This window comes from Melospiza melodia, chromosome 1 (assembly GCF_035770615.1).
Source record: "Melospiza melodia melodia isolate bMelMel2 chromosome 1, bMelMel2.pri, whole genome shotgun sequence".
NCBI classification, from domain to species: domain Eukaryota; kingdom Metazoa; phylum Chordata; class Aves; order Passeriformes; family Passerellidae; genus Melospiza; species Melospiza melodia.
The window spans coordinates 140,339,278-140,365,172 of record NC_086194.1 but is presented as its reverse complement, the minus strand read 5'-3'; the positions used below and the strand labels follow the sequence as shown (position 1 = coordinate 140,365,172).

The 25,895-nt window shown below is 39.4% G+C and overlaps 2 protein-coding genes across 14 annotated transcripts in view; one reads left to right on the top strand and one right to left on the bottom strand.

Moving 5' to 3' along the window:
* The window catches only part of SLCO5A1 (solute carrier organic anion transporter family member 5A1), a 72,727-nt gene extending 56,850 nt beyond the window's left edge, over positions 1-15,877 (top strand). Inside the window, exons 6-9 of the mRNA XM_063170126.1 lie at positions 981-1,140; positions 4,730-4,971; positions 6,557-6,621; positions 7,862-15,877. Coding sequence (XP_063026196.1) covers positions 981-1,140; positions 4,730-4,971; positions 6,557-6,621; positions 7,862-8,307 — 913 coding nt within the window. The 3' untranslated portion in view covers positions 8,308-15,877. The remainder of the gene's footprint in view (positions 1-980; positions 1,141-4,729; positions 4,972-6,556; positions 6,622-7,861) is intronic.
* Positions 15,878-17,958: 2,081 nt separating this feature from the next.
* SULF1 (sulfatase 1) overlaps positions 17,959-25,895 on the bottom strand; it is a 128,636-nt gene continuing 120,699 nt past the window's right edge. For 10 of the 13 annotated variants that reach the window (XM_063170025.1, XM_063170018.1, XM_063170035.1 and 7 more), the window contains one exon: positions 17,959-20,361. In XM_063170025.1, coding sequence (XP_063026095.1) covers positions 19,544-20,361 — 818 coding nt within the window. In that variant the 3' untranslated portion in view covers positions 17,959-19,543. Of the gene's footprint in view, positions 20,362-21,956; positions 23,040-25,438; positions 25,615-25,895 lie in introns of those variants that run through there. The other 3 variants (XM_063170112.1, XM_063170103.1, XM_063170094.1) reach the window with 3 other exon arrangements.

Genomic DNA, 25,895 nt, shown 5'->3' with positions numbered 1-25,895 from the left:
CAGCCAGGGCAGTCTGTGAGCATGTGTACAGGATCTTGAGGATGCAGCCACAAACCCAATCCAGATTCCATTCAGCGCCTGCCTGGCTGAAATTCCCTGGATATCTACTGATCTGCTCAAGAGCAGAGGTCCTTGAGATAGTTTTAAACAGCACTGGCCATTGAGCAGTACTGGGAGAAAGAACAAACAAGACAGAGCAGTTAATTCAGTATTACACTGTAGTACCCAGCATGGAGTGGTTGTGCATTCCAGTGTAATTCTCAGACATTAGTGTGGCTACCAATTCTCAAGGACTACTGAAGTGAAGTAAGCTACTGTTTGCATTTTGGCCAGAGCTCTCAAAGACCCAAACATAGATTTGTGTAGTTTTAGGGAGCCATGTAGGTGCAGGTATTTAAGCTCTCTTCACTCAAGGGAAAGAAGCATTTGAAATATGCCCAAATCCATTAGGGATTTAGGCTTTGGCCACATTTTGAGGAAGGACAGCAGTCTTCCAGATCTAGAGAACTTCCTGTGAATTTCACATATTTGTAATACGTAAGTCATACAAGCATTGTTTTCTGAACAGCTGTTGGTATGTGGGAAAAGATGCCTATTTGTTCACAGAGTCCTCACATCTTGTCACTGAATCTTTCACTAGTAATCAACAAGAAATTATTGCAGCTTAGAATAGACATATAAAATAGTGGTGTCTTACTTCATGGAGGAAAAAACAAACAGGGAAAAAACACACCTAGCCAAAAGGATACAAATTTTAAACTTTGGTATTATTTATTTTATTGTGTTTTTAGTTGATGGCAAGGATGATCTGGGTGTTCTATAGTGTTTAAGTCATATATATAACTTAGAGTTAACACAGCCTTTATCTAATAATCAACTCTCAGTTCCAGAGTTAATGAGTAGGATGTTTGCTCCCTCTGTACAGGAGAATTTGGATATCTTTGTGTGCTCTACTAGCATGTTCTTTTTCCTTTCTTCAGTCCCACTCTTGCCATGGCCCACAGGAATCTGACTGGAAGCTGTAATGTTAACTGTGGATGTAAGATAAATGAGTACGAGCCTGTCTGTGGATCAGATGGAATAACATATTTTAACCCTTGCCTAGCTGGCTGCATGAGTAGTGGAAACCACAGCACAGGGGTAAGTGCTTCACCCACCACCCACACACAACCCCTGAGTAGCTCCTTGGGACCTGTGCAGATCGAAGACTTCTCTGTTCCTGGCTCAAGCATCCCTGCTCTGAGCTTCAGAGAAGTTCTCTGCAGGTGCCTTGTCCATCTCTGAGCCTTTCCATGATTTGAAAGACTGGCAGTGCTGCTCTTGCATGGTGCCAACCCACTTCCTTTAGTTATACACCAATTTGAGGCACAAGTTCATTTGTACTAAGTTAATCCTCCAGCTGAGTCAGTGCAAATGCCACGGGATAGGAAAGGGCTGGTGTTTCCTGTGCAGATCCCAAAGACCTTGGTGGCATTGACCTGCATGCCTGCTGCTCCTGCAGGGCTTGGAGGGGGTGCCTTGGGTCAGTGTCATCCAACTCAGCTCTCTGCCAAAATAGGCAGACATGTCAAACTGTCCTTCTTCAAGCTCAGTCTTACCTTTTAGAGCAGTTTGGGGATTTTCATGACTCCCTCTCTGAACTGAAGGAACTACTTAACTCTTCAGGTAGTTGGGAGTGTTTTAAACTGGTGTTTAAATTTAGTTAGGATTTGTTTGAAGTTATTGGTGTTTGTGTCAGCCTCATCATTTTGCCCAAGTAGCTCTTGCACCTGCACCAGTGCACTGATAGGTCTGTGGTTTGCCTGGCTAGGAAAAGACTGCCCCTGTATCCTGCTCTTGTAAAACAATTCTACCAGTCCCATGGCCTTTTTCTAAACCTCTTCCAGGCTAACTGAAGGTTGCCATCAAAGTCAAGTAACAAGAACTTTAAAGATGTTAATAATCCACTTTCTTTCTTGGACGTACATTGCTTGTTACAACCCAACATTCTAGTTATGCTGAACTGGAGAAGGACATCCTGCTGGTAAAACCAAACCATGGAAAATTGGCAGTTTCCAGGACTGGGCACAAGAAGACAGTTGAAAAGTAGAATCTGACTTAAGTATCAACAGAGCATTATGGTCATACTAGTTTCCTTAAAAATGAACTCTTAAATTCTTCTGTTACAGCCTGTCCTTTAAAAAAGGATAATTAACAAAAGACAGAAGTAATGTAAACATTGACTTTCTTAGGCCTTGATTGTGCTTTCCAGAAAGTTTACTTAAAAAATATCAGTCTCCCAGTTTGCAGTCGTGAACCAGCCTGTGGAGCAGGAGGATGTTAGGTCCAGCACTGTGTTTTCTCAGGTTGCCTGGATAGTGGTCTGAAAAATCCTGTTCATACATAGATGCTACTGAGAACAGATTAGTTTCCCTTTATTTTTTTTTCTTATTTAGATTATCTTGCTGGTTTTTAGTAGAAAATTGTTTTGATCAATTGGAAAAGCCTGCAGTGTGAGCCTGTGGTTAAATTTCAGTGTCTATATAATCTAATTTTTCCTGGACTGAGACAGGCTTGGTCTTTGTTGCATTTCATCTGATATTGAACCAGCACTATTAATTTATTTAGTAGGGAGATATTCTGGGAGTGTGTGCTCTACAGATTGTGAAACATGCTATTGCATCTTATGATTTAAGAAAAGATGCTGTCTGAAGTTTTAACTCAGGAGCTAATGGTGAATAGAATAGAGCTGGCATTGCTTGGAAAAGGAACTTTTTTGGATTAAATAATCCTTTTTGTATGGTGCTTTTAAAAACAATGTGAGTTAGTGCCACTGTATAACATAAAAAATGTTGCTAACATATAATATTTGGATTTAAGTTTATAACATAGAGTGTTTTCAAAATTAACCATTTAAAAGTTCAAACTAAGAGGAAAGGATACCAGTGTACAGTTCATACCTGTTTTTTATAAATATATATTTATGCATATATCTATTCCTATACTCTTAATACTTCTGTCATGCTATGTCTGTCTCATTTAATACACAGACTTAGTTTCTCTGGTGATGAATAAAGAGTGTGTGATAAAGAGATCTAATTTCTGTAGGATTCCTATTTGGCATTTGCATTTGGGAGCAATAAAGAGTTTAGGGTGAGGTACTGCAGAAAGAAATCTGGTACTTATGTGATGTTAGAGTGGAGTGCTGTCTTTGGAAACCAGAATCTGTCATTGGCTTTGTTTCTAAGTGATGTTGGGCAAGTCAGTTAAACAGAACTTCTCCCCATTGGTCATTATTCTTGTATTCTTCGTGTTCTGGATGATGAACATGAGCAAGAAACAGAAGTGTCACTTGTAGATGGGCTGCCTCAATCTGTATTTGAAGTTTACATTTAGAATATATTTAGCTGGGTATAATGGAAAATGTTCTGAACAAAAGGATTCCAGTTGTCTCAAATTAGTCGCCCATGTTTGTGAAATCTTTGATCCATTTCAGTTACTTAATTACAAAATAGAGATAACATCAATACTTCATAACTGTTTTGAAGATAAATGACACTTTTTTGAAAGAGTTAAGCTGTAATAGTGAGTGTTATAAGAAATCCAAATGAAATATTTCATCTTTGTAGTGGAATATTCTTAGTCTGAGGAAAAAAAGTACCTGAAGTCACATTTGAAAATAGGAGGTAAAATATTGGATAAATAGATGCATTATTAAGATGTTCAGCTAAATCCCATGAGGAAGAAAGTGTGAGGTTATATGATGGCATAGATGCATATAAAGGTGTACATTAAAAATTAGAAACTGCCATGATTTGGATATGTCTTGATGTCTAAGTGCTCAAATTCACTATCTTAAGATGATTTTGTAATTCTGTGCCTGTGTGGTACAAGGTTTGATAAATGCAAATATTGAAACAGAAAGCTCCTTCCTATAACATTGCATATGTCCTGGCCAGTTTCTTCTGTAGCACTGGAGTGTACTGGTCTGCTGCATACCCCTTTGCCATATATCAGATGAAAATAGATGTAACATAAATGTGAAAGAAGGCTGTTTCTGATCTAGCCCTTCCTCCTCTTGTTCAAGTCACAGTCCTGTTTGCTTGTGAAATGCTACTTCTGTTTTCAGTCTCTTCATCTTAATTTCATTCTCTTTGTCCATTCAGGGATCTCTCAGTGAGTCCTCCAGTCTCACTCTTTTAGTCTCTGCTTTCCCTTTATTCTCTGGTTTTGCCTCTGGTCTGATCTACGCCCACATCCAGGTGGAAGGTCCTGAGCTTGAAGCATAAAGTGCAGCTTGCTGCTCTTTGGCCAGATCTGGCCTTCCATTAACATGGCAGAAGACACTGCCTGAATATGAAAGTCAGCAGCTTGCTGAATTTCAGAATATGGCATTTTCACTGCTGCCTGAAGAGCATTTCCTCACATTTTTTGTAGTACAATGGAAACAATATTTTTCTCCAGCCTCCCTGTCAGAAGTGATTGAATTGTTTTGTCAATATTTCCCAAATATGTTCCAGATTTTTAAAAATAAACTCAGAGAAATAAAGCAATGGAAAAGCAACCTCATCACAGAGAGTCCTGGCCAGCTTTAAAATTACTTGGAGATGTAACTTTGCTTGTGTTTGGGCTAATGATGCTCAAGGCAGAAGATTCTCAGCTGAGAAGTACCACAGGACTGTTGTACAATGTCTATTTGCAATGTCTTCCTTACAGATATTTTTCACATGGAAATTTCTTGCTCTCGCAGGTCAGAAATTACACAGAATGTGCCTGTGTGCAGAGCCGCCAGGTGATCACTCCGCCCACGGTGGGCCAGCGCAGTCAGCTCCGGCTGGTCATTGTCAAAACCTACCTGAACGAGAACGGCTACGCCGTGTCTGGGAAGTGTGACCGAACCTGCAACACACTCATCCCATTCCTCATATTCCTCTTCATTGTAACCCTTATAACAGCCTGTGCCCAGCCATCAGCAGTCATAGTGACGCTCAGGTGAGAACTCCCGAGATGTTTCCTAAGTATTTTTGACATGCCCGCTATCACCAGTGCCTGTGAAGCTTGTGTATCCTTAAAAAGTCAATAGAATCCTTGAGTATCCTTAAAAAGTGAATAGAATCCTTGTAGCCTTAAAAAGTGAAAGGGCTGACAGGGATAGGGTGACTCTTTATTTAGAATATGTAATATGATAATCTGCCTTAGGAAACATGAAGTGTGCAGTAAAGGTGCTATAAAGAGAAAACAAGCAAAACATTGTGGAAGAAAATGATAACTCCTGGAAATTTTTCAACCTTCTTAGAGCAATGGTTTGGATTTTCAGATGCAAATGAAAAAAGTTAGTATTTAAAATTATCCTTTTCTCACATTGAGGAATTTTGCCTTCCAGTTTGCCTTTCCAAGAATCCACAGAATGGTTGTAAGGGTCACTGTTGGAACATTGAAGCCAGGCACTCTGGGCTGGGCACATCAGAATTCCAGCTGCTCAGCCTTACCTCAACTATAGTGTGCACAGCACCGTTGTGATTCAGAGACTTCTGACTTCATTCCTTCTGTCTCTGGATTTCCCACATGTAAAATAATAGTAATAAAAAAAAATATTGCCCTTGCATTGCAATTAGCAAAGACAAATGAAGACCAATATTGCAGTGAACTTCACAGTAGTGAGGTACATAAGGGACATCTCCAACAGGATTTTGTACTGCTCAGTACAAAAAATGGGGGCCCAGACACATGGGCAGTGACACCTGCTGTCCCAAACCACATGCTGTGCTTTGTGCATGTGGCACAGGTTGGTTCTCTAATTTCTCAGTTTCTCGACTTCAAAACTGTTTCACAGCTGCATCCCTTTGACTGCAGACTTTTTGTGTGTTTTATAGTGTATTTCAAGTCATTAGAAGCTGTCAATCTTAAAACTTTGAGATTAAGACTTAAAAATATTTCAAAATCAGTAGATAATTTGTGGTTTACTGAAATTGTAGTTGCAGTGTGGAATTTCGTTACTTTGTATTTAGTCTTTGTAAGCTTGACATTTTTCCTTTGAAACTACTGGAAGGAATCTTGTATTACTTGAATAGAGAAGATATTTAAAGAGACTGTTTGGATGTTTGTACTGATACTTTTTTTAAAGTAACTCTAAAGGGCTTATGCTGCACATAGATTTGTTGAATTCAGAAACTGAGTCTAGCCTTCAACAATTTAGTTACCTATGAATTCTAATTTACCTCAAAAATATAAAAAAAAAAAATAGGACTAATGAAATAATAGAAAATTATCATGACATAAACATTTTGTGTGGATTCTCTGAATTTCCTTAATGTGTTTGGATCAAATTCTTCAGGCCTTATACAGGTAAAAAAAAGGTCAAAAGACATGACTGAGATTTTGATTAAACAGGTCCAGGAGGGGCTGGCTGTATTTTTTCCTAGCAGTAGGAGTTAACGATAGTAGAAGCTAAAGACAAGAAATTTAGACAAAGATTTTCTGTAGCTGAGAAAAAAAGCCATGAGGTGGAGCCAGAACATAGCAGGATGATGATGGGTTATGACTGTTCCTTCACTGGAGTTTTCTGTTCCCCTGCTAGGTCTGTGGAAGATGGGGAGCGGCCCTTTGCACTAGGAATGCAGTTTGTTTTATTAAGAACTCTTGGTAAGTCCAACAGTAGATCACCATTTCCATAAAGGCCATGTTCAGCTCAAATACACCATAAAAGTATTAAAATGCCATAAATCTGCAACTAATTGCTTGGCTAACTGTATTAGGAACTATAAATTAAAATTAATAACTTCTGAAAAGATTGCATCTGAAAATGTGGTTAATTTACTTTTTTTGGTTATTGACTTTCTAGAACAACATAGTTTCACAAAAAGGTAAATTTTTACTGTTTCAAATTGTAGTTAAAATTTAATAGTTACTAAATATTATTTTATAAGAACTTTTTAGCTTTCAAAACCAGAATTCTGTTGCTTTCAGCAATAACAATAGCTTTTCTAATTTTTAAAATAAGCACTTGTTACTTAATATCTTAATGTCTTTCTTCTAATATTATTTCATGTCTTTCAAGTGTTTCAAAGCAAAAATGGATAGATGTTAAAAGTCTTTGTTTTTCAAAGCATTCTCTTTCAAGCTCTTGAATATCTAAAATCCTGCCCATAAAGAACACACTCAGGTGTTCAGCTACTATGAAATACATGACTAGAGTAAGCAGGGTCTATTCTAAGAGAACAGGAGAAGCCCATGAAGCTGCATCTTGAAGTTTTGTTTGAGGGAGGATGTTTCAATCTCATTTTAAAGGTGTATTTCTGGAGAATGCAGGAGCATTCATTGGACTGGCTGCATTTTTAGCTGCCTTAGAAGTTAAAGTCTGTTACTTGGGAAGATCTGTTCAAAAGGAAATTTATAATGTTAATGGTCTTAGCCCTTACATCTATCTTCAGAAACATTTTGTGATCTTCAGTGCTTTTTCATCTTAATCTAAAAACAGCACCTTTCCCAGCTCATGGGCAAAGGATGTTCAGCAGGTAATGTTATGGAGGTAATGTGTTTCACCTTCTATCTACCTGAGAACAAAATTGGATTTTTTTGGGGGGAACACGTAGCTCACGAAGAGCTGTCTGGGGACAGCAGATTGAAGTACATGTTGTAAGGTGCTGCTGCATTGGCTTCTTTCAATTCTCTCCCATTTGTGATAGGCTTCATATGTGGGGTAAATAGTATTGGTGGGGAGATTGGCTGGCCATTTTTCCATGTTTTACATTTCTTGTGAGAAGAGCAGTGTAGAAGTCTCAAAAATGTTCAACCTACAATCTTTGGCTGGGGCATATAATTTCTTTAGGAGTTTTCCACAATATGCTAACACACATTATTTCTCTTGCTATTTTTGTTTCAGCTTACATTCCCACTCCAATTTATTTTGGGGCTGTTATTGACACCACGTGCATGCTTTGGCAGCAGGATTGCGGCGTACAAGGATCTTGTTGGGAATACGATGTCACCTCGTTTCGTTTTGTCTACTTCGGGTTGGCAGCTGCTCTCAAGTTCGTGGGATTCTTTTTTATTTTCCTGGCCTGGTATTCCCTAAAGTGTAAAGAAGAGCAACTGCTGAGACAGAGTTGGAGGGCTTCACCGGTGAACACTGTGAGTGAGATGGTTGGACAAGCTGGACCCCCACAAAACTATGCACGGACTAGATCCTGCCCTACCTTCAGTTCCCAAGGAGACATGAGTGTGGCACAAGGAGTGAACTGCTTAGCACAGACCTACCCCGGCCCTTTTTCAGAAGCAATAAATTCCTCAAGTGAAAATGCATTGGAAGAAGTCACTGTTGAGATATAGACCCCTGGCTTGGTAATGTAATATTTAGTTTTGTTGGTTGACTTAGTTACGGCGCCTTGTAAAACACCTGTGCCTTCTATTTTTAATCTAAATGTAACATGTGATAAAACCAACAAAGCTTGATGCAAACAACCATAATATGTTCCTGAGGGCTGGATACCTCAAACCAACCCGAGTTCTTATTTCTCTCCTCCCGACAATGGAGTTTTAAAAATTGTGTTTGTAATTATTTCAGATGTGTCCATGAAATGTCCATGCTCTGATCTAATATCATTGTAAAGTTGAGGTGTTATGAACAGCAGAAGTCAGTGGAAGAGTGACAAAAACTCACATTGTTGATGTCTAGACTCACAAAAATGCTTAAATGTATTGTCAACTTCGTATCTGCAAATTGTATTTTTAAGAGATGAGTAATTACTGTGAGTTCTGCTACAAAGCACAACTGAACTTATTTAAACTATGCAACTTATTTGGATAATTGTATGTGCAGCAAATTAAGTTTAAAGCTTGCTTTTAAAGACATTACTGCAACTGAATTTGAAAGGGGCTATTTTCAGGTGTAATCATTAAATTAAAAAATAACATAACATTTAAAGTACTGTTAATAACATGTCAAGCCATACAAGAGTTATGCATCAGGTAACGTTTGCAAATGTTAAGTTGTAACATCTTTATCCTGTCAAAATGTGCATTAATTTTCACCTGATGGGATGTAGTCATTCTTCACAAAGTATATAGGGTACTGTAATGCTTGAAGTACAAAACTTCAGTATTGGTTTATAGTAACATTAACATGTAAACGTACATTATAGTAACATCAACATGGAATCGTACACACATACCAGAGCAGATATGTGCATATTTCTGCAATGGAATTTGGGTGGCTGTTACTAGCACCAAATCCTGGAGAAGAAGACAGCTGGGTGTAGCTTGATAGGAAGTTTGGCTGTCCTTCAGAACTGCATGCCAGTCTAGTTCAGCTTCAGTGGGAAAGTCCCCAGGGAGAGCTGGTGGCCTCCTCTGGTGTCTGGGGCCTGGTGGGTCGGTGGCAGCAGAGCTGGGGCTGCAGGAGGGAGCAGAGGAGCCCCTCAGGGGCTGCCAGCAGCCTGCCCACCCTGGTGCCACTCCTGGCACTGCGAGGCACTGAGCGCCCTGGCACCCCGGGCAGCTGGGAAGGGAGGCTGGCTCACACCCTCTGGTTTCTGCCACACTTGTGCCTCTGCAGCTGCCCGGGGCTGGGCGGGGTGGTGGGACAGCTCCTGGTTGTGTGGTGTGTCCCACACGTGTCTGCCTTTCCTTTTCTCAGCTTCACTGAAAGCCCCTGTGAAGGCAAAGGGTGAGTTTGTCTCTCCTTTGGCCCTCCGGGTGAAGAGCTAAGAATAGAAATTATCAGCAAGTGTGGGCTCACAGGATGTGATGTGGCCTTTGTTTATTCCAAATTACTGTAGTGTGTTCTCTCCCTGGGAGATGCTGAAACTTTCTGATCAAATGTGCTTGGCATTTCATTTCTTGCTCTGGAGGCTTTGTTCATGAGGTACTAATGATGTCTCAAAGGGCAGAAAATTATGTCAGTTGGACACTGGGAAGTCAAGGCTGTGTTGTGCCCTGCAGGGGAAGTCTTAGAAGTATAGGAAATGAAAAAGCAGTCTTTTAAGAGGACTCGGTGATAGTCTGGTTTGCATTTTGCTGAATAGAGAACTTGTGTGAAAATAAATAGGAAAGAGCAAAGCTTCTGCATATTTTTGAACAGTTATTCCTGATTTAATCTTTCAATTTAGAACATGTATATTGATCAAACGTTATATAGAACCAAGTCCTTGAAAATAGAGGCAGTACTCTCCTTGGCATCCATTGAGTTGTCCTGGGAAGAGTAGATTTCCCTCTCTGCCTTTGCCAGCTGCCTTTTGTCATCATCTGGATCTTCTTGACCAGCACATGAGACTACCCATGGGCTGCTTATTTCAGAATGTGTCAGTCCATTTATGTAGTTTGTAACAATTCTTACTCTTCCTGTCTGAAAACTCCAATTCTTCTACCCCAAATATAGAGGAATATTGTTTTGACTTCTTCCTACTATTCTGTCCATATTAACAGCCTTTTTTGGGTTAAGCCTGAGAATGTCTTTTCCTTTTATGCAGCCACTGGATACAACATGTCCTCAGTTAGTACCCACTTCCTGAGATAATTGGCTTCTACACTTCTTGTCCTGAGAAATAAGTTTCCTTGGCTCCAAGGTGTTTGGTGTGTGTATATATATATATATATATATATATATATATATATATGTATGTATATGTATTTGCTATATGAGATCAGAATAGATGATAAAAATGTTTCCTTTTGCTTCAGTCTCAAATGCTTGTTGCACCAAGAATTTTATACCAGGGTGAAAATTGGCAAAGTAGTATGACAAAGTGTAATTGCAGCCCAGCCCCCATCCCTTTTTATCACTTTCCCATTTTAATCATCACAGGGAGAAGTGAAGAGTGACAATCTTTTCAAATACCTCAGGAACAGAGCATTTAGGGAATTGTAAAAGACTGAAGATTAATCATCTGTCCTGATCTCTTGTATCTCATGCCTGTGTGCTTCAGTTCCATACAAAAACCAAGGAAGAGCAGATTAGGATTGTCAGGAACTAATGGCACTGATGCCAAAGAATGAGAGTGATAAAAGTGACACTTCTGCAGCTGCTGCTGTTTCTGAGCTTTCAAGGGATTTCAGAGCTCGTTGCAATGGAAACCATCTATCCATCTATTTTTTAGGATATCCTGACCCTTCAGCTTCCAAGAACATTCATATTTCCTAAATGGTTGAAAAAGTGGAATGTAGAAAGAAAGATATTAACTTTGGAAATACTGAAAAAGCCTTCTTTACATACTTTCAATTTTAATTTTTAATTGGAAAATAAATTTTAATTTTTCTTTAAGTATTACATGCAAAACAAAATGTAATTCCTTACTTTTCAAACAAATTTTTCCTGGTTTTGGATAAAGATAATTTTGGCAATGCAAATAAATTTCTATAAAATCAATTAAGTCAGCGTCCTCTGAAAGAAAGAAAACCCAGACTCTGGCCAGTTTTTGATTGAGTAATCTGTAACAGTCTAAACCAAGCCAATGAGGGTATGCAGGGGAAACACATTCCCTTCCTAGAAATGTTAATTCCAGCATTGCCATTGACTGGTGTATGGACTGAGACCTGCTGACCAGCACTGTGTTTCTGAGCTGGCACTGCGGGAGGAAGCAGCATCTCCAGACACTGAGAGCACCCCTAGCAGTGTTGTGTTTGACACACGGTGCTAAACCAACTTCACAGGAGCTAAAAAAGAACTTTGCCTGTCATCTGGTGAAGGGGCCATGCTGGCTTCCTGCTCTGAGATCCTCTCCCCACAGAACATAAAATTCCATTAGGTTGTAATTTCTGCCACCTTCCCTCTCTGTCCCTGAACACAAAAGGTTTGCTGGCAGTGAATCCAAGGAAAGGTGAAGCAGGTGTCCTGCTCACCCACAGGCAAACCCAGCTCACCTGCCTGCAGCTTACCAGCCATTGATAATGTGGAGCAACATCTGGTGATGGCCAAAGTGCCACCATGCCCTCATAGGGACAGACCAAATCCCTCTTCCACCACTTTGTCCTGATTTGGGGTGAAGAACATGAGAGGAGGAGTACCCAAATATATGGACTTGAGTGAACAGGTTAATTGTCCCTGCTTAGCTTCCCATTCACTCTTGTTTCCTCAAAAAGGAGAAAACTTGAGAATGGATGCAGCCATGGCCTTAGGTGCTTATGAATGCAGCACCCTCAGGAGATAATTTGTAGATCTTTGCAGGGCTGGAGTAATCTGGAGAGTGGGACTGTCCATGTTCCAGTTTTAGTCAAAAACCTCCTGGTTTTGGTCGCCCTTCTTCTCCTTCAGCATACTGGATAAAATACAGTATAATTTGGAACCAATGACATTTTATAGCCTTTCAGTACAGTGTGAGCAGCTGCAAGAACCTTTGAATATTATGGTGCAATTTGTATTTATTCAGAAACTTTCAGTTCTTTGGCCAGCCTGTATATCTTTAAAAGTGCAGGTAGTAACATGCAGTTCTTCAGAACTTACTGTTACGTAAGTGGAGGCACAAGTCTCCTACTAAATACTAGAAATGTACATTTGAAAGGTCCTAAATTAATATATGGGTTTTTTTAGTATTGCTTATTAATTTGTAGTATTAGCTACAAATTCATTATGGCTCTGATCCAGCAGAACATTTAATATGTGGGTAAATTTATATATTTAAGTAATGCGCTTGAAAATAATGTACATATGTAAGTATGAGACTGAATCCTGTCTGCATTCCAAAAGAAATTCATTTATCCAAAGAGTATTTCTATGCTGAGCGTTTCCCCCATGGATTCAGTGATAACTGTAACCAGAGTAGCACAAAGTAGCACTTGAGCACTCTCCTGTGGCATTCAGGTGTGGCTACTTACATATCCAGCAATGGAGGAAGGCTGCCATTTTCAAATAGAATTCAAATTCAAAATATTTTGTGGGAATGGTCTAAGATTCATTCTCACTCTTCCTGCCATTCACTTATTTTATGAATTTCTATCTGAAAACCTGTGTGTTACGTGGGGAGATAGATTAAATAAAGGCATCCTTCTGACCTTAGAGCCAATGAAATTGCTCAGGCAATGACTCAAATTGTGCCCTTTCACAGAATTTGGAGCTAGAGGTTCAGATGACAAATTGTCAGTATCCCACACAAACAGAGCAGAGTGCTGCCTGGTCAGAGGAGCTTCAGAGAGCATTTCTGGGACAGGGATCAGCACCTTCTGCACTGTTCTTGCAGGCTTTCCCCCCAAAATGCCTGAATAATTGCTGCCTTACTACACTTTCCTGTGCATGTGATACCACAGCCCTTCATGGTGTTCTATTGACATAAAACTGATGATAAATAGGTCCAAAGTGTCTTACTGCTGTTTTGGAGCCAGATTCTTGGCCTCACCACTCCAGTGTTGAGGCTGAAGATCTAGGCCATACCTTGTGTTGGAAGTTAACAAGCTGGTGCTTTAGCAAGTGTGTGTCAACTAGGGAATATCAAGCTTGTTTAGCTTTTATACTCTGTTCACTGGTTATTACTGCTATTTTTGGAGATCAAAGAGAAAAACTTCCTAAACAAGTTTATCTGTTTTCTCAGTAATGTGTCTTTTGCAATGGCTTAGGAGATGCCATGCTGCATGCTTCAGAATCTGGGCTCCCCCAGCTGAAGCCATCCAGCTGTGGTTGCTTTCCAGGGGCTTAAAGCAGCTGGTAACAGAGATTTACCAGGACTGTGACCTGCATTGTCATTGCTTTGGACAGAGTGTTTGCTACTTATAGATTACACCTGTAATCAGCACATTTCAGGTTCTTGACATACTGGACTTGGTTTTGGGGCGTTTTCATCCCTTCAGAGTACTTACAAAATGGGCAGTCAACATCATGGTGGTAGATTTATTATTTTGTAGGGAATTAGAGCTTGCTTTTTTTTTTTTTTTTTCCTTTTAAGAAGTTGTTTGACAAATAACAATTCAAAAAGATTGCATGTAAACATTGTCACAGAGTAGAGATGTGGGGCCTTCAGTGTGAGGACAGGATATGGCTGGGTTCATAGGGTTTGTCTCCTTTACACTGCATATCACTAATACATGTTACTGTGTGGCCAAAGGTTTGGAAGCCTACCTGATCCTCAGGAAGGACATTTTTCCTATATTTTCCTCATAATTTATTGCAGAAATTAAGGAGGAAGGTTAACACTACCCATATCCCATGGCCATATTCATTGCAATTAACTGCAGTTAATAATTTTAGGAGTCACTCCTCCAGTCCTTCAGCTCAGCTATCTTTTTTTGTTATTACAGCCTGTTAAACACAGATGTAGCTCTGCAGTTTCAAACTATCTCCAAAGTTTTCTTGACTTCAAGTGTTACAGAATAGATGCTTATTTATCCAGGTTCTGTTCTACTTTTCTAATTATTGCATAATCCATTGTGTGTATTGTATTTTTTTTTCCAATCTCAAACCAGTTGTCACAATGTTATCCTGTAACAGTGTTTTGTTCATTATATAGAATAGGTGAAAAGCTGTGGAATTCATGAAGGGCTACAAAAAGCATCCAAAATGTTGTTCACCTTGAGGAAGGGTGAGACAGCTTAATAATCTCTGGACAAAAGACTAAACAACACTGTGGTGCTAATAGGTACTGAAGTATTTTATGATGTATTCACTATGACTTAAATGACATACTCAAGGCATGTCAGTGATGCAACTGTGTGTGTTTTGTTCCTGAAGTCTGGACTGCTCCAACAAAGACAGTGTTTGTAATTCCTGGTGGGCCACTTCCTGCCTAGCTCTTCTGTGGGTAAAGCAATTTCAGGAGTCTGTGTAGGATTTGGCCCAGCACTATTAGGTAAAGTAAAAGCTACACAGAGCACAGAAGTCTCATGTAGAATGTATTCAGCCTGCTGTAACGTTACTTTATTTAGTTGCTTTGCTTGAGCAGGGGCTAAAAATAAATTCTGTAGTAATGATAAGAAACACTGGGCTAAATTCTGGAACCACTTACCCGAGCAATATTAGTAAGTGTTTGAATTAAAATGAGGATTGAAATCTGAAAAATGAATGTTCTTTCATGGAGTACCAGAAAGAGAGGGGTAGAATAAGAGCAAATTCTATCTGTAGGAATGGAAAAAGGCCAAATCTGGTTGACTTGAAAGTGAGCTATGATTTACAAAATGGGGGTTTTGGTTTTAAAATCTTGAAGACAAAATTTCCATTTTGAATTCTAAAACCATAACTTTTTTGTCTTACTGTGCCTGAGCTGCTCATGCAGGGCAGGTGTCTGTATTCCAAATAGCACTGAAAGCACTAATAGCACTAATCACACTTCTGACCGACAGGCCAGAAAATTTGCCTCTGTAGCAAACTCCATATTTGAAAACCTGGAGGGAAATTTCCAAACAAAACAAACAAATATGTACAAAATGATCCAAAGCTGAGTTTTAGTAAAATAAAGGAAGAAAATTTTGTGTCAGTGAGATCCACATTGAGTGGAGGCTTTTCTGAAGGAAGAGCTGCTCTTTTCACCAGCCGAGCACACGGGAGCTTGGCCCCTGGCTGCAGTGCATACCTCTACCAAAAGATTTGTGCAAAACAGCAACAGTCTGGGGAGTATTGTAGGAGCATGGAGTGGGCACACTGCCTGTAACTGTTTAGTTTTTAAAAAACTCATTATTAAGCAAATGTGTAGAGTATTAAGGAAATTTGTAGAGTATGTCTGATGGTATGAGTGTGTGGGTGCTGTGCTGTGGTAAAAAGAGAATTGGTTTATGCTGGGTATTTTTGCATACTTTAGGCTCCTGTATGTTTGGTTTTTTTTTTAATTTATATTTATTTCTCATCAGAGCTTAGAGTAATTTTAAAGTTATATAACCCATGATTTAATGAAACCTACTGTCAGCATCTGTTGTAAACATGTGTTTACAAAACAAACTCTTGAATACTTGATACTTGGAAATAAAAAATAGCATATCATGTGTGTTGATTGGGTCCAGATCCTCTCTGATTTTAAAGTAAGACTTGCATGTTTTCATTTCCAATACATATAACCACACAAAAAAAATCATCTTTCAGATCCCCCTGCGCATTACCAGTGTCCAAGCTGTACACCAAGGAAAGTGATGAGATTATATTTGTAGCTGATCCCAGGTGCTGTTGCCGGTGTAGGACGGAGCAGGTGCAGCCCCGGCAGTGCTGATGGCACGGGAGAGACGCCGGCTGCAGGAGACAGAGGCGCTTGTGGCGCGGCTCTGCACTGACACCTGCTGCCCCAGCGGCTGCGACAGTGCTGGCACTGCATCCCCTCAGGCGTGACACATCTCTTCTGGAATTACTCCCTGGCTTCTACCCTATTTACTGCACATCGGTTCTCACTGAAAAATGATGTCAGAGCACGCAAACAGGATTGGGTTTTGCTGAAACTAAAGGAAGAAGTTTTTACAACGTCACATGTAGCCAGGCAGCCACGGCTGCTCAGGGCTCTAGTCCTGGGCAGAGCTTCCTTGGACAAGGCTGTTGTGGCACTTGGGTTCTCAGCTCTGGCTGTTTTACACAGATCCCTTCTGACTGTGCCTGTGTGACTTCAGTGTAGACAGCTGCAGGCATCTCAAGGGATTTTGGCTCAGAGAGTGGAGGTGGTCAGTGCTCAGACCTGCACTCTAAAATAGCTTCTCTCAACTGTCACAAAAGCCTACAGGTGGCTGAACTCCAGAATAATGCTCTGATCCAAATGTTTGTTTGTTTGTTTATTTTTTGCAAAGCTGCTAGAGTGCATTTACCTCAGTAACACCAGGATTCACCTACTGATAACAGCTCTAAGTCAGTCCCTGCCCATGGTGGGGATGGGAACCAGATGATTTTTAAGGCTGCTTCTGACCCAAGCCACTCTGTGATTCTATGTCTAGTTCTGGAACTGAAGCACTACACATTTTTGCTCTTCTGCAGTGCTCTCAGTTGCTAGGGGGTCTCAGAAAGTGCCTCACGCTGTCCAAGGATGTGAGGGCAATACTGGCTGCCTTATCTTAAATTCCAGAGGGAACTTTCTGCATAACATTGCTACTTCCCGAAGATGTGCCAGTTTTAAAGTTCTTCTGTCCATCTCCAGGAGCCCTTCAGAAAGTCATGCATTATGTACTGCCTTTCTGAATACAGAGACACATCTCTACTGCTCTGCAGATCACAAAAAGCTAGGAAGGTCATCCTCTTGGCCTTTCTCCATGTGAGGAGCAGTGCCAGATTTAGGCACTTGCTTCATTCCTGAGGCTGCAACTGCCTGTAAAATCTTCCTGACAGTCACACCCTGCACTGCTCATGGACTTGACTGCCTCAGCTATGGGAAAAGAAGTACTGTGCAGAAAGAAACACAAAACAAATTGGAACAGGAACACACTGCCTAGGCTGTGTACCTAGAGATATGACAGATTTTGGCCTCTTTGGTTTAGCTTATAGCTTCCAAGACAGCAAGGATCAGGGCTAGTTGCTGTCTGCATCTCTTGCCTACAGAATGATTGTCCTTTATACTTTCTTTCCTCCACACTCCTGTAAGACACCTGTAAAAAGTGCTCCCACCTGGTTTAGAAGGTAGGGCACTGTTTAGCTGATAGTTCAGATGACTGATTACTGTCCTACAAGAAAGAAGGGAGACAACTTTCAGACTAAAGAGATGTCCTTTCTGCCATTTCCTCAAAGAGTACTTTAAGCATTCAGGTAAGGAGGAAGGGCAAGTGGGGTGAATCCATGGTTCACTCTGTTGCACCATTCCCTTCTCTATCTCTGCCCCAGCATTAAGAGACAAAGCACCTTGCATGGTTCTTTCAAAGAACTGAACTTTCAAAGAACGTAGGGCACACTGTTGGTGGTGGATAATTCCCTGCACAAAGGTACAAGAGGTGGTTGTGTGGGACCTCGCTTCAATTTGCCTGTCCTTCAAGTCCTCCCAAACTCAACCTGTTACCTGTTGCTTTTAATGTGGATGGATGCTTAAAACTGAGACTGTTGACATATTTTTGAAATAAACCTTATTCAGGAGGAAAACTGGATCATGTGGACTTCTCTGAAGCAGGTAAAGTAAAACACTTTTTATTTCAAGAAATATTGCTTCTAGACTTTCCCGAAGCCAGAATTGTACTATAAAAGTATCACAGAAATATTATACAAGATTTAAAAACACAGTTTGTATCCTAGTAACTTAAAACCTATGTACAAATAGCATCATTCATGACCATAAATATGTGTTTCTATCAATCAGCCCGTGACACATACATCAGATAAAGAACTAGTAATTTTAACATATTTACAGAGTCCATCAAAAAGACTGCTTCTTAAAATTATTAAAATCCTACTAAAAGAATCTCCTTTTTAAAAAAGTTTCAACTTAAAATACAATGTAATGAATGTAAGTTTAACCTGCAGTGCTTGCAATAGCCAAAAAATATTCACTACTAAATAACATGTAACAGGTAGGAAATGCACCCGAGTGTTGGACACTGTGGAATTACATCTATTTGAGGTAATTCTTTTTTGTTGCTGTGGTGATATTTATTTAGAAATTTATAAAAAAGCAAGGGAAAATATTAAATTTTGACTAATACAGATTTTTCAAAGTCATTTTTGTGTTATACTTAATATGATTTAATGCTTGGTAAAGTTCAAGAAAAAATTTAGAATACAACAACAAAAATTATTACTAAACTACAATTTTTTACTCTCATGTGCCTTTTGTGTCTAAAATAATGGAAACCTAACATGATTTTATCATTCCCTTTAATGCCTGTTCAAAACAGAAAAAGAATTTAAGACTCAAAATGATAATAATGCTTTCAAGATATTGCTCAGAATAATAAAAATCAGGTGGGGCAACAAAAACATTTATGTACTGATGTAAACCTTTCTACCAGTATCAGCAAAAAAAAAAAAGTCAGAAAAATTAACGGAAGTTTAATACTGACAATATCAACATATAGGGAAACAATCCAATTTAAACAAATCCTTCTGCAGTTCACAATCATTAGCCATACCTTTCTGAGAGTAAATTTAATAAAGCAACAAAAACATGCAATATTTTTTGCTAAGATAGTATTTGAAGAGTCTGTTTCCACAATCCATGGTGTTTACCTCTTTCAGGTCAGTCTGTTTATTGGTTTCACAATTTCATAAGACAACGAGCAAGCTAAGAATCTGTAAGGTATTAGATGCATAAATGGTATGGCATACAGATTTTAAAAGTGCATTTTACTTGAAAGCATGGCATTAAGAATTGCCAGTGGTTAAAATAATTGATAAAAAAGACATTATGCAGGCATACTGGGTGAACTGAAACAGTCATGGTGGGATCATTTGGAAATAGAGAAAGTGACTTGGACATTCTTTACGAAGAAATAATTTTTAGCTTTCAGAGAATGTGCTACTGCATTTGAAAGTTAACACTGTTTCCTTTAATGGAAAACTGGAAATCTTGCTTCCCAGTGTGGAGAAGTGAAAGCATGTGCATGTGAATAAAAAAAAAATGCACAGAGACAAATACTGAACTGGGCTCAATTTAGCTGCAAAATGTATCTACAATAAACATGGAATGTCAGTTGTCTTGATTACCTTTATTAGTTTGCTAATAAGAAAAAGGAGAACTTATTTAATGGTTTACAACTTGATCTAATCCAAGGAGAGTGGAGCTGAGGCACTGCCTTCTGCATTTAGGATTTGTGAACTTTCTCCTGCAAGACTCTGTTTGGCTTTTTTTAAGAAAGTTCCTTCTTCCTGGGTACTGACAGGCGAATCCCTAATGGATATATTTACGGTCTGACGGACAAAGGGTTCATCAGACCTCATGGGAAGATACATTTGGTCTTCAAATATATCTTCCACAGTGTCACCATCCTGATGAGTGTCTTTTTGAGGAATGCTGATGGGCTGTAGCATGAAGCTATGCCGGGACTCCAACTCTATCAAACCATTCCCACTGAAATCCATATCAAAACGGTCCGATTCTTTATCCTCCATCCATTTTTCAGCTGGATGACTATTTCTCCAGTGTGCGTCATTCAAACTACTTTTCTCAGGAATATCATTGTTTAATTCAAGTTTCCTCTCCTGACTTAAATTCACTGTGCTCAAAGCAAGGGCTGCAAAGTCTGTTGGCACAATAAGCTGCAGCTCTTCTGCAGTCAGGCCGCTGGACTCCTCAGCAGAAGGCATTTCCACCAAGGTGAGCGGCGTGGATGATTCGTCCCCGTTGCTTCGACCAGGGTTATCCTTGCCTGGTTTCTTTTGCTGGTAGTAACTGTTCAGCAGTGCAAACATTCTATCTACATCCTTCAAGTAATTAGTCCAGTCAGCCAGACTAAGTCTAAAGTTGTGTCTGTATTCATATACACTTTCATTCACACTGTACAAGTTTTCCAGTCCTTGCCAGTCAATGTCGCCAGTGAAAATGGGCAGCTTAGCCTTCCCATCCATCCCATAACTGTCCTCTGTTGAAAGAAGAATAAAGCCTACTGGTGAACACTATTACAGGTGCAAGCAAAGCTTCCATGTGTGTTTCTACTTCAATTGGCTTGAAAGCACCCTGTACATAAAGCAGGTAGCTCAAAGTGCAAGACACCCCACCTCTTCTGTCAGCAGAGGAATGTTCTGGCCCTGGGTATGTTCACAGCCCCTGATAAACACAGCAAGAACTCCCTGTCTCCTGCTACATCCCTGGGCTGAGTAAAAAAAGAACAAAATCTGGTCTAATGGGGCTTTGTGATGACATTCAGACATAAGTCCTTCCTCTGATATTTCAAGGCAGGAAAAATGTTTCAAATAGTCCATTTGCCTTTCTGGAGCACTCCAGCGAAACATGCAATACCCAAACAATGTATAAAAGAGGGGACTAACTCTGAAAGCCATTGGTGACCTGAACTTCAATGCCCACATGAATTTTGTTTCTGGATAGCTTAAAAATATGGTCTACAAACTAACCAGACAGATTTTATTTAGTAAATTATAGCTAAAGGGGGTTTTAATCTATTTCATAAACATTCATTTTAGTTTACATGGAGCAATTAGGGGAAATGAAAGCTGTAAAAAATTGGTGTGAATTAATTTATAGGACTGCACCACTTTGTAAAATAGTGTTAAAACATAAACAGAGAATCTTCTTAAGGTTTCGGGTTTTTTTAAAAAAGCTTTCAAAGAAAATATCTATCAGCCTTTTCAAATAATAAGTCTGAATAAAGGGTATAGATATGGGTCTATAAGTAACAACAGAGCTGCGTTTTTTATTGATCACAGAAGGAAATGCAAAGACACAAAAGAAACCCATTTCCAAAATATTTTAAAAAATCGCTACAATAACTCTAGTGACTTAGATTCTATCACCTGTGGTGCGAAGCCCATTTTATACTGAAAAGTAACACTGAACAGCACCAATTTATTTAATTTACTGGGCAGACTGAATTCACTGGAAAGATTTTATCAACATGGTGGTCTACAAGGAAAGACATATCAAGCAATGCAAACATTTGCCAGGGAAAGTGACAATTTTGCCCTTACACATGATATTGCAGGCAATCTTTAGTAATTAACTCTCTGATAATGATTTATTCTCTTCATGCAAATTGTACAGGCAGGTAGGCTAGTAGCAATTGTTTTAGAAGTTCAAGTGGCTACATTCCAACCATATGAACTGAGCTCAAATCCTCATCCAAATTGAGACCTGCATTCCCAAAGATGGGTCTTGGCATCTCCATCAATCTGTTTGCATTTTAAGCTGCCCATTCTCTTTTCTCTTTATTTAAGTAGAACAGAAGATGCAACTTTTGTCTATCATAGATTACATTCTTTGCTTCTTACTAGCTTGGGATTTCACAGTAAAAGAATTTCTCCAATATTTAGTTCATCATATGGAAAGTCAGAAAAATACCATTGTGGTCAGAAAAAAATCTTGATATTTTCTTACAATGTAGGGCCTTATACTCCAAAAGGAGACCACTTTCCTTATTTGAAAACATCTGAGCCTTTGCTTTTAATTGGAAATGTTTTGCAACATAAAATTTAAGTATTTTATTTTTTAAATATCAAATTATAGATTTTTTTTATTTTTTTGCAAACATTTTACAGTCTTCCTGATTCAGGAAGAAACAAAAGCTTTTTTTGATTTTGTAGAACAGCTATGACAGAGCATCTTCTTTCTTTCCTGAAGCAGACAAGAGAAATGAAATGAAATCATGGCATGGCCACATGAGAGCCATCCTTGTAAGTCACATTATGGATAATTTGTTTCCTGGAACAAAAGATAATTAAATACCACAGAGATTTCAAGAAAGAAGATTTGCTCTTCTGGTGCTTAGAGGCATAAAGGGCCCTAGAAAACATCATGGCAGGGGGCTGCTTTTGCAAGGAATTTAGTCACTAAACCGTTGAAGACATTAACCACACTGCAGATGCAACGATATTTAATTTTTTCTGTTATTATTTTTATTGGTAGGGTTTTGGTTTTTTTTCCTTTGCCAAGTCAGAGCCTGTATAGGAAAACAAACTGTTGCAGGGACAGTCATGTGGGTCGTTATGTTATGGCAGGAACTGGAACAGGAGTGATGCTGTTTGACTGGGAACAGGTTTGGGGACAGACCAGGGGACTGGGGACAAAGCAGGAGCCATAAAGGAGCATTTGGGCCCAGGAGAGCCTCTGCTGCCCATCCCCAGTGGGGAACAGAGGCTGGAGCGGGGTGGCAGGTTGGGCAGTGGGGAATCTGGGCACCAGTGAAGAGGAACAGGGTTTCTGAGGAGGCTCAGCAGCAGGGCAATGGGGCTGTGCTGCACAGGAGTAAGATCAGCAAAGAATTTGCAGCGTTCCTACAAAATAGCTGAAAGTCTGAGTCCGAGCTACATGGTCCTTCACTCTGGATCTATTTTTTGCTCTCTAAATGTGGCACTGTTTCTGCAGTCTCAGAGAAGTTTCACAGCTGGGAAGGCACTGGGAATTGTTCCATGATCTTTGTGTCACACAGAGGAAAATAGCTTATTTGAAGACAGAGATAACTTATATTCATATATGTTAAACAAACAGGGAAGCAAAGTCTTAAGGTCCTAGAGCTATTTTGGTTGACTGAGCAAATTACTTCACAGTTTAATTCCACAACTTGCAGTAAGCATGAAAAGTCTCCCACTGAAATGAAAGCAAACAGAGGGAAGAGGAGAGAAGAGGTTTTTCCCCTGTAAGAAATTTTGTTACATGTAAGTATGAAATGGGAAAGTGCGGACGAGTTGCATTTGAGAAACAGCATGGCAGTAGTTTCCTTGACCAACATTTTGGAATTTCTCAGCTATGACATAGATCCAAAAGAGAAAAAAAATGTTGGTAGCTGTTCAAAGCAAAACTTGCTCACTTTTTTGTTATTTTGTTGTTTCTTTGTTTGTTCATCTGTAGAACAAGCTTTAGTTAAGCTTTACTCTTCATTTATCCTACCCTGGCATCCTCTATAATGTCATCTGTGCCTGTTTTACCTCAAAACTAATAAGAGATTTGAATATGTCTCCTTTGAGATTAAAGATAGGTGGGTAAAATCATATCCTTGGCTTTGAAAAACTTCAGACAAGTAGGAGAGGAGAGAGGAGTGTGTAGTTCACACATCCTGTTATCAGCCTTGTCTGCAGAGCCACACTCCATCCATCACAGGGCAGAGGTGGCACCAGTTCTTCCCTGCTGAAGCTCTCTGTCCCTTTGTGCAAAGGGGACATTTTGGCTATTATTATGGCTATTTCCACATGGGCCTGTTGGCCCAGTGCCTTACTGCAGCACAGGCAGTGCTTCACTAACTCAGAGCATTTTGAACTGGGAACAGATGTGAGTGAGAAGCTACATGACCTGAGGGAAGCCTAAGGAGCAGTTTAGATGACTTTCAATGTTATTCCATCTGTTCTCTCCAGGCAGCAACAAAAGGACCCTCTAGTGGATCATTGTAATGACTCCTGATAAATGGGATTGGTTATTTTTTGTTTTGTTTTGGTTGGTTGGTTTTTGTTTTGTTTAAGAAAAGGAAAACACTCCACCAAAATGGGGCTTGAACCAAAATGCTGAATGTGTAAATTGAGAAACTGGGTGTCTGCAATGTCACAACACAGAACAATATTGCTTATGGTATATTATACTGCTGTTTGTCACAGTACCAAAATGTTTATTGTATGTTCCTTGGTATCAGAAGTTAAAAAGTTTTTGTTGCTGAACAGTGTAGGAAGATATAATTTAAAGATTAATCCTGTGTGCTCTACTATTTCATATAATCCTGCAATTCAAAAATGCCCCTTCTGTTAGATCTGTAGTTAAAATGAGGAATGCTTACTTACATGGACTCCTTCTAATGAAAGACTTAAAAGCATAATTACAGGGATTGCTTTCTATCATTGTAGCAACCAGCTCCCACCAGGCTGTAATAAGCAATGCAAACAGTGGGATACAAGCCAAACAAAAGCTTATCATTTTCCTAGATCCCAAAACTAGGAAATACAAAATTGGTTGCAAAAGAAAATTTAGCTGCTTAAATTGGAGATCTATACATTGAGATACATTAGCTTAATTGTTCTCTGACTCCTGGAAACTAATGAAAAGGTTCTTTTCAGAAGATTCTGTGAAAAGGGTTTTATGTAGACTTGTACACCCCTTGGACTTCCTTGTTTACTTTTCAAGTAAGCAATGTGTATCAGGAGCTACTCCTCCAAAGTGTATAGAGGTGAAAATGAATAAAACTGATAAATTGTGAAAAGGAGTCCAGTCTAAATATGACACTCCACAGATGTTAATCTGGTTTTTACCCTGAGAACAAGTACTGCTCAATGAACAGCAAGTGCAGCACTCTTAAGACCTGCAGTTTTTTCAGTCTCTTCAGCTTTTTGCTTTATGTTTGTCTGGTTTCTCCACCAGGAGACACAGGGCTCTGAATGATAAACATGTAGGTACAATAAGTATACTTTTAAAGAGAAAAATACACTTTCAAAGAGATGTCTGTCATGCATTCCTCAGGCTCAAGTGTTAGGCTTAAAAAACCTCACCTAGTGCCTTTCCTCAGTTCAAATAATACAACCTTTTAGGGAAATTTTATTTCATGCTTCTCTGATCTGGTCCCAGCCCAAAGGAGCTTCATCTTTCTGCCACACTTAAATTGAACACTCTGCTGCTGGCCTCAGAGCACAGGCTGCTCATATTGAACACTGCTTTTGCTTACAGTGGTATCTGCCAACATTTCCAAAAGCCAGTGAGAAGATTTTGCTCTGCTTCCATAGGTTTGACTAGGTTCTTTGTACTTCAGAAAGCCTTTTAAGCATACTTAGTTTACATTTAAAAAGCAGCTGTGAAAACCTACTGAATAAAACCAGAAAAACACCTCCAACCCATCCAAAATCAGCACGATAACACAAGAGCAACCCAAAAGAGGTGATTCTTCCTGTGCAATTTTCCTTGGGCAGACATCTAAGGAGTACAGGCATGAAATATGAGCTGTATGAAGTCTTGCTATGACAATGAGCTACGTTAAATGCAGAATGGTAGATCTAAAAAACAATGGCCAAGTTCAGTGTAGGGTAGTTAGAAAATGCATGCATTGAAAGCTACGCTGTGTGCAACATGGCAGGATACAGACATTAGTTGAAATGGACTGGAGTCATGCAATTATTTGGAAAGAAGCTGCTGAGGAGAATAAAAAAGTGTGGATACCTGTGTGGATCATAGCTTCCTCCATCTTTATTTCCTGATATAGGAAAATACAAGAGTAACTTTTGTTAGTGTTTAGAACTTGTAAAACCATTCAAAATGTAGTTTTCCATGCACAGCATCTAATTCCTAAAAAGAAATGTACTGTGTTAAATAAAGACAGAGCTGCAGTCCAACAAAGATTTCCTGGAAGTTTTACATAAAAGAACTGAAAACCCACAGGTTTTCAAAAATAATAAAACCCCAAAACAATTAGAAAAAAGAGAAACATTGGTAGATGTAGAAAGAGATACAAAGAGGTAATACCACAAATTATGT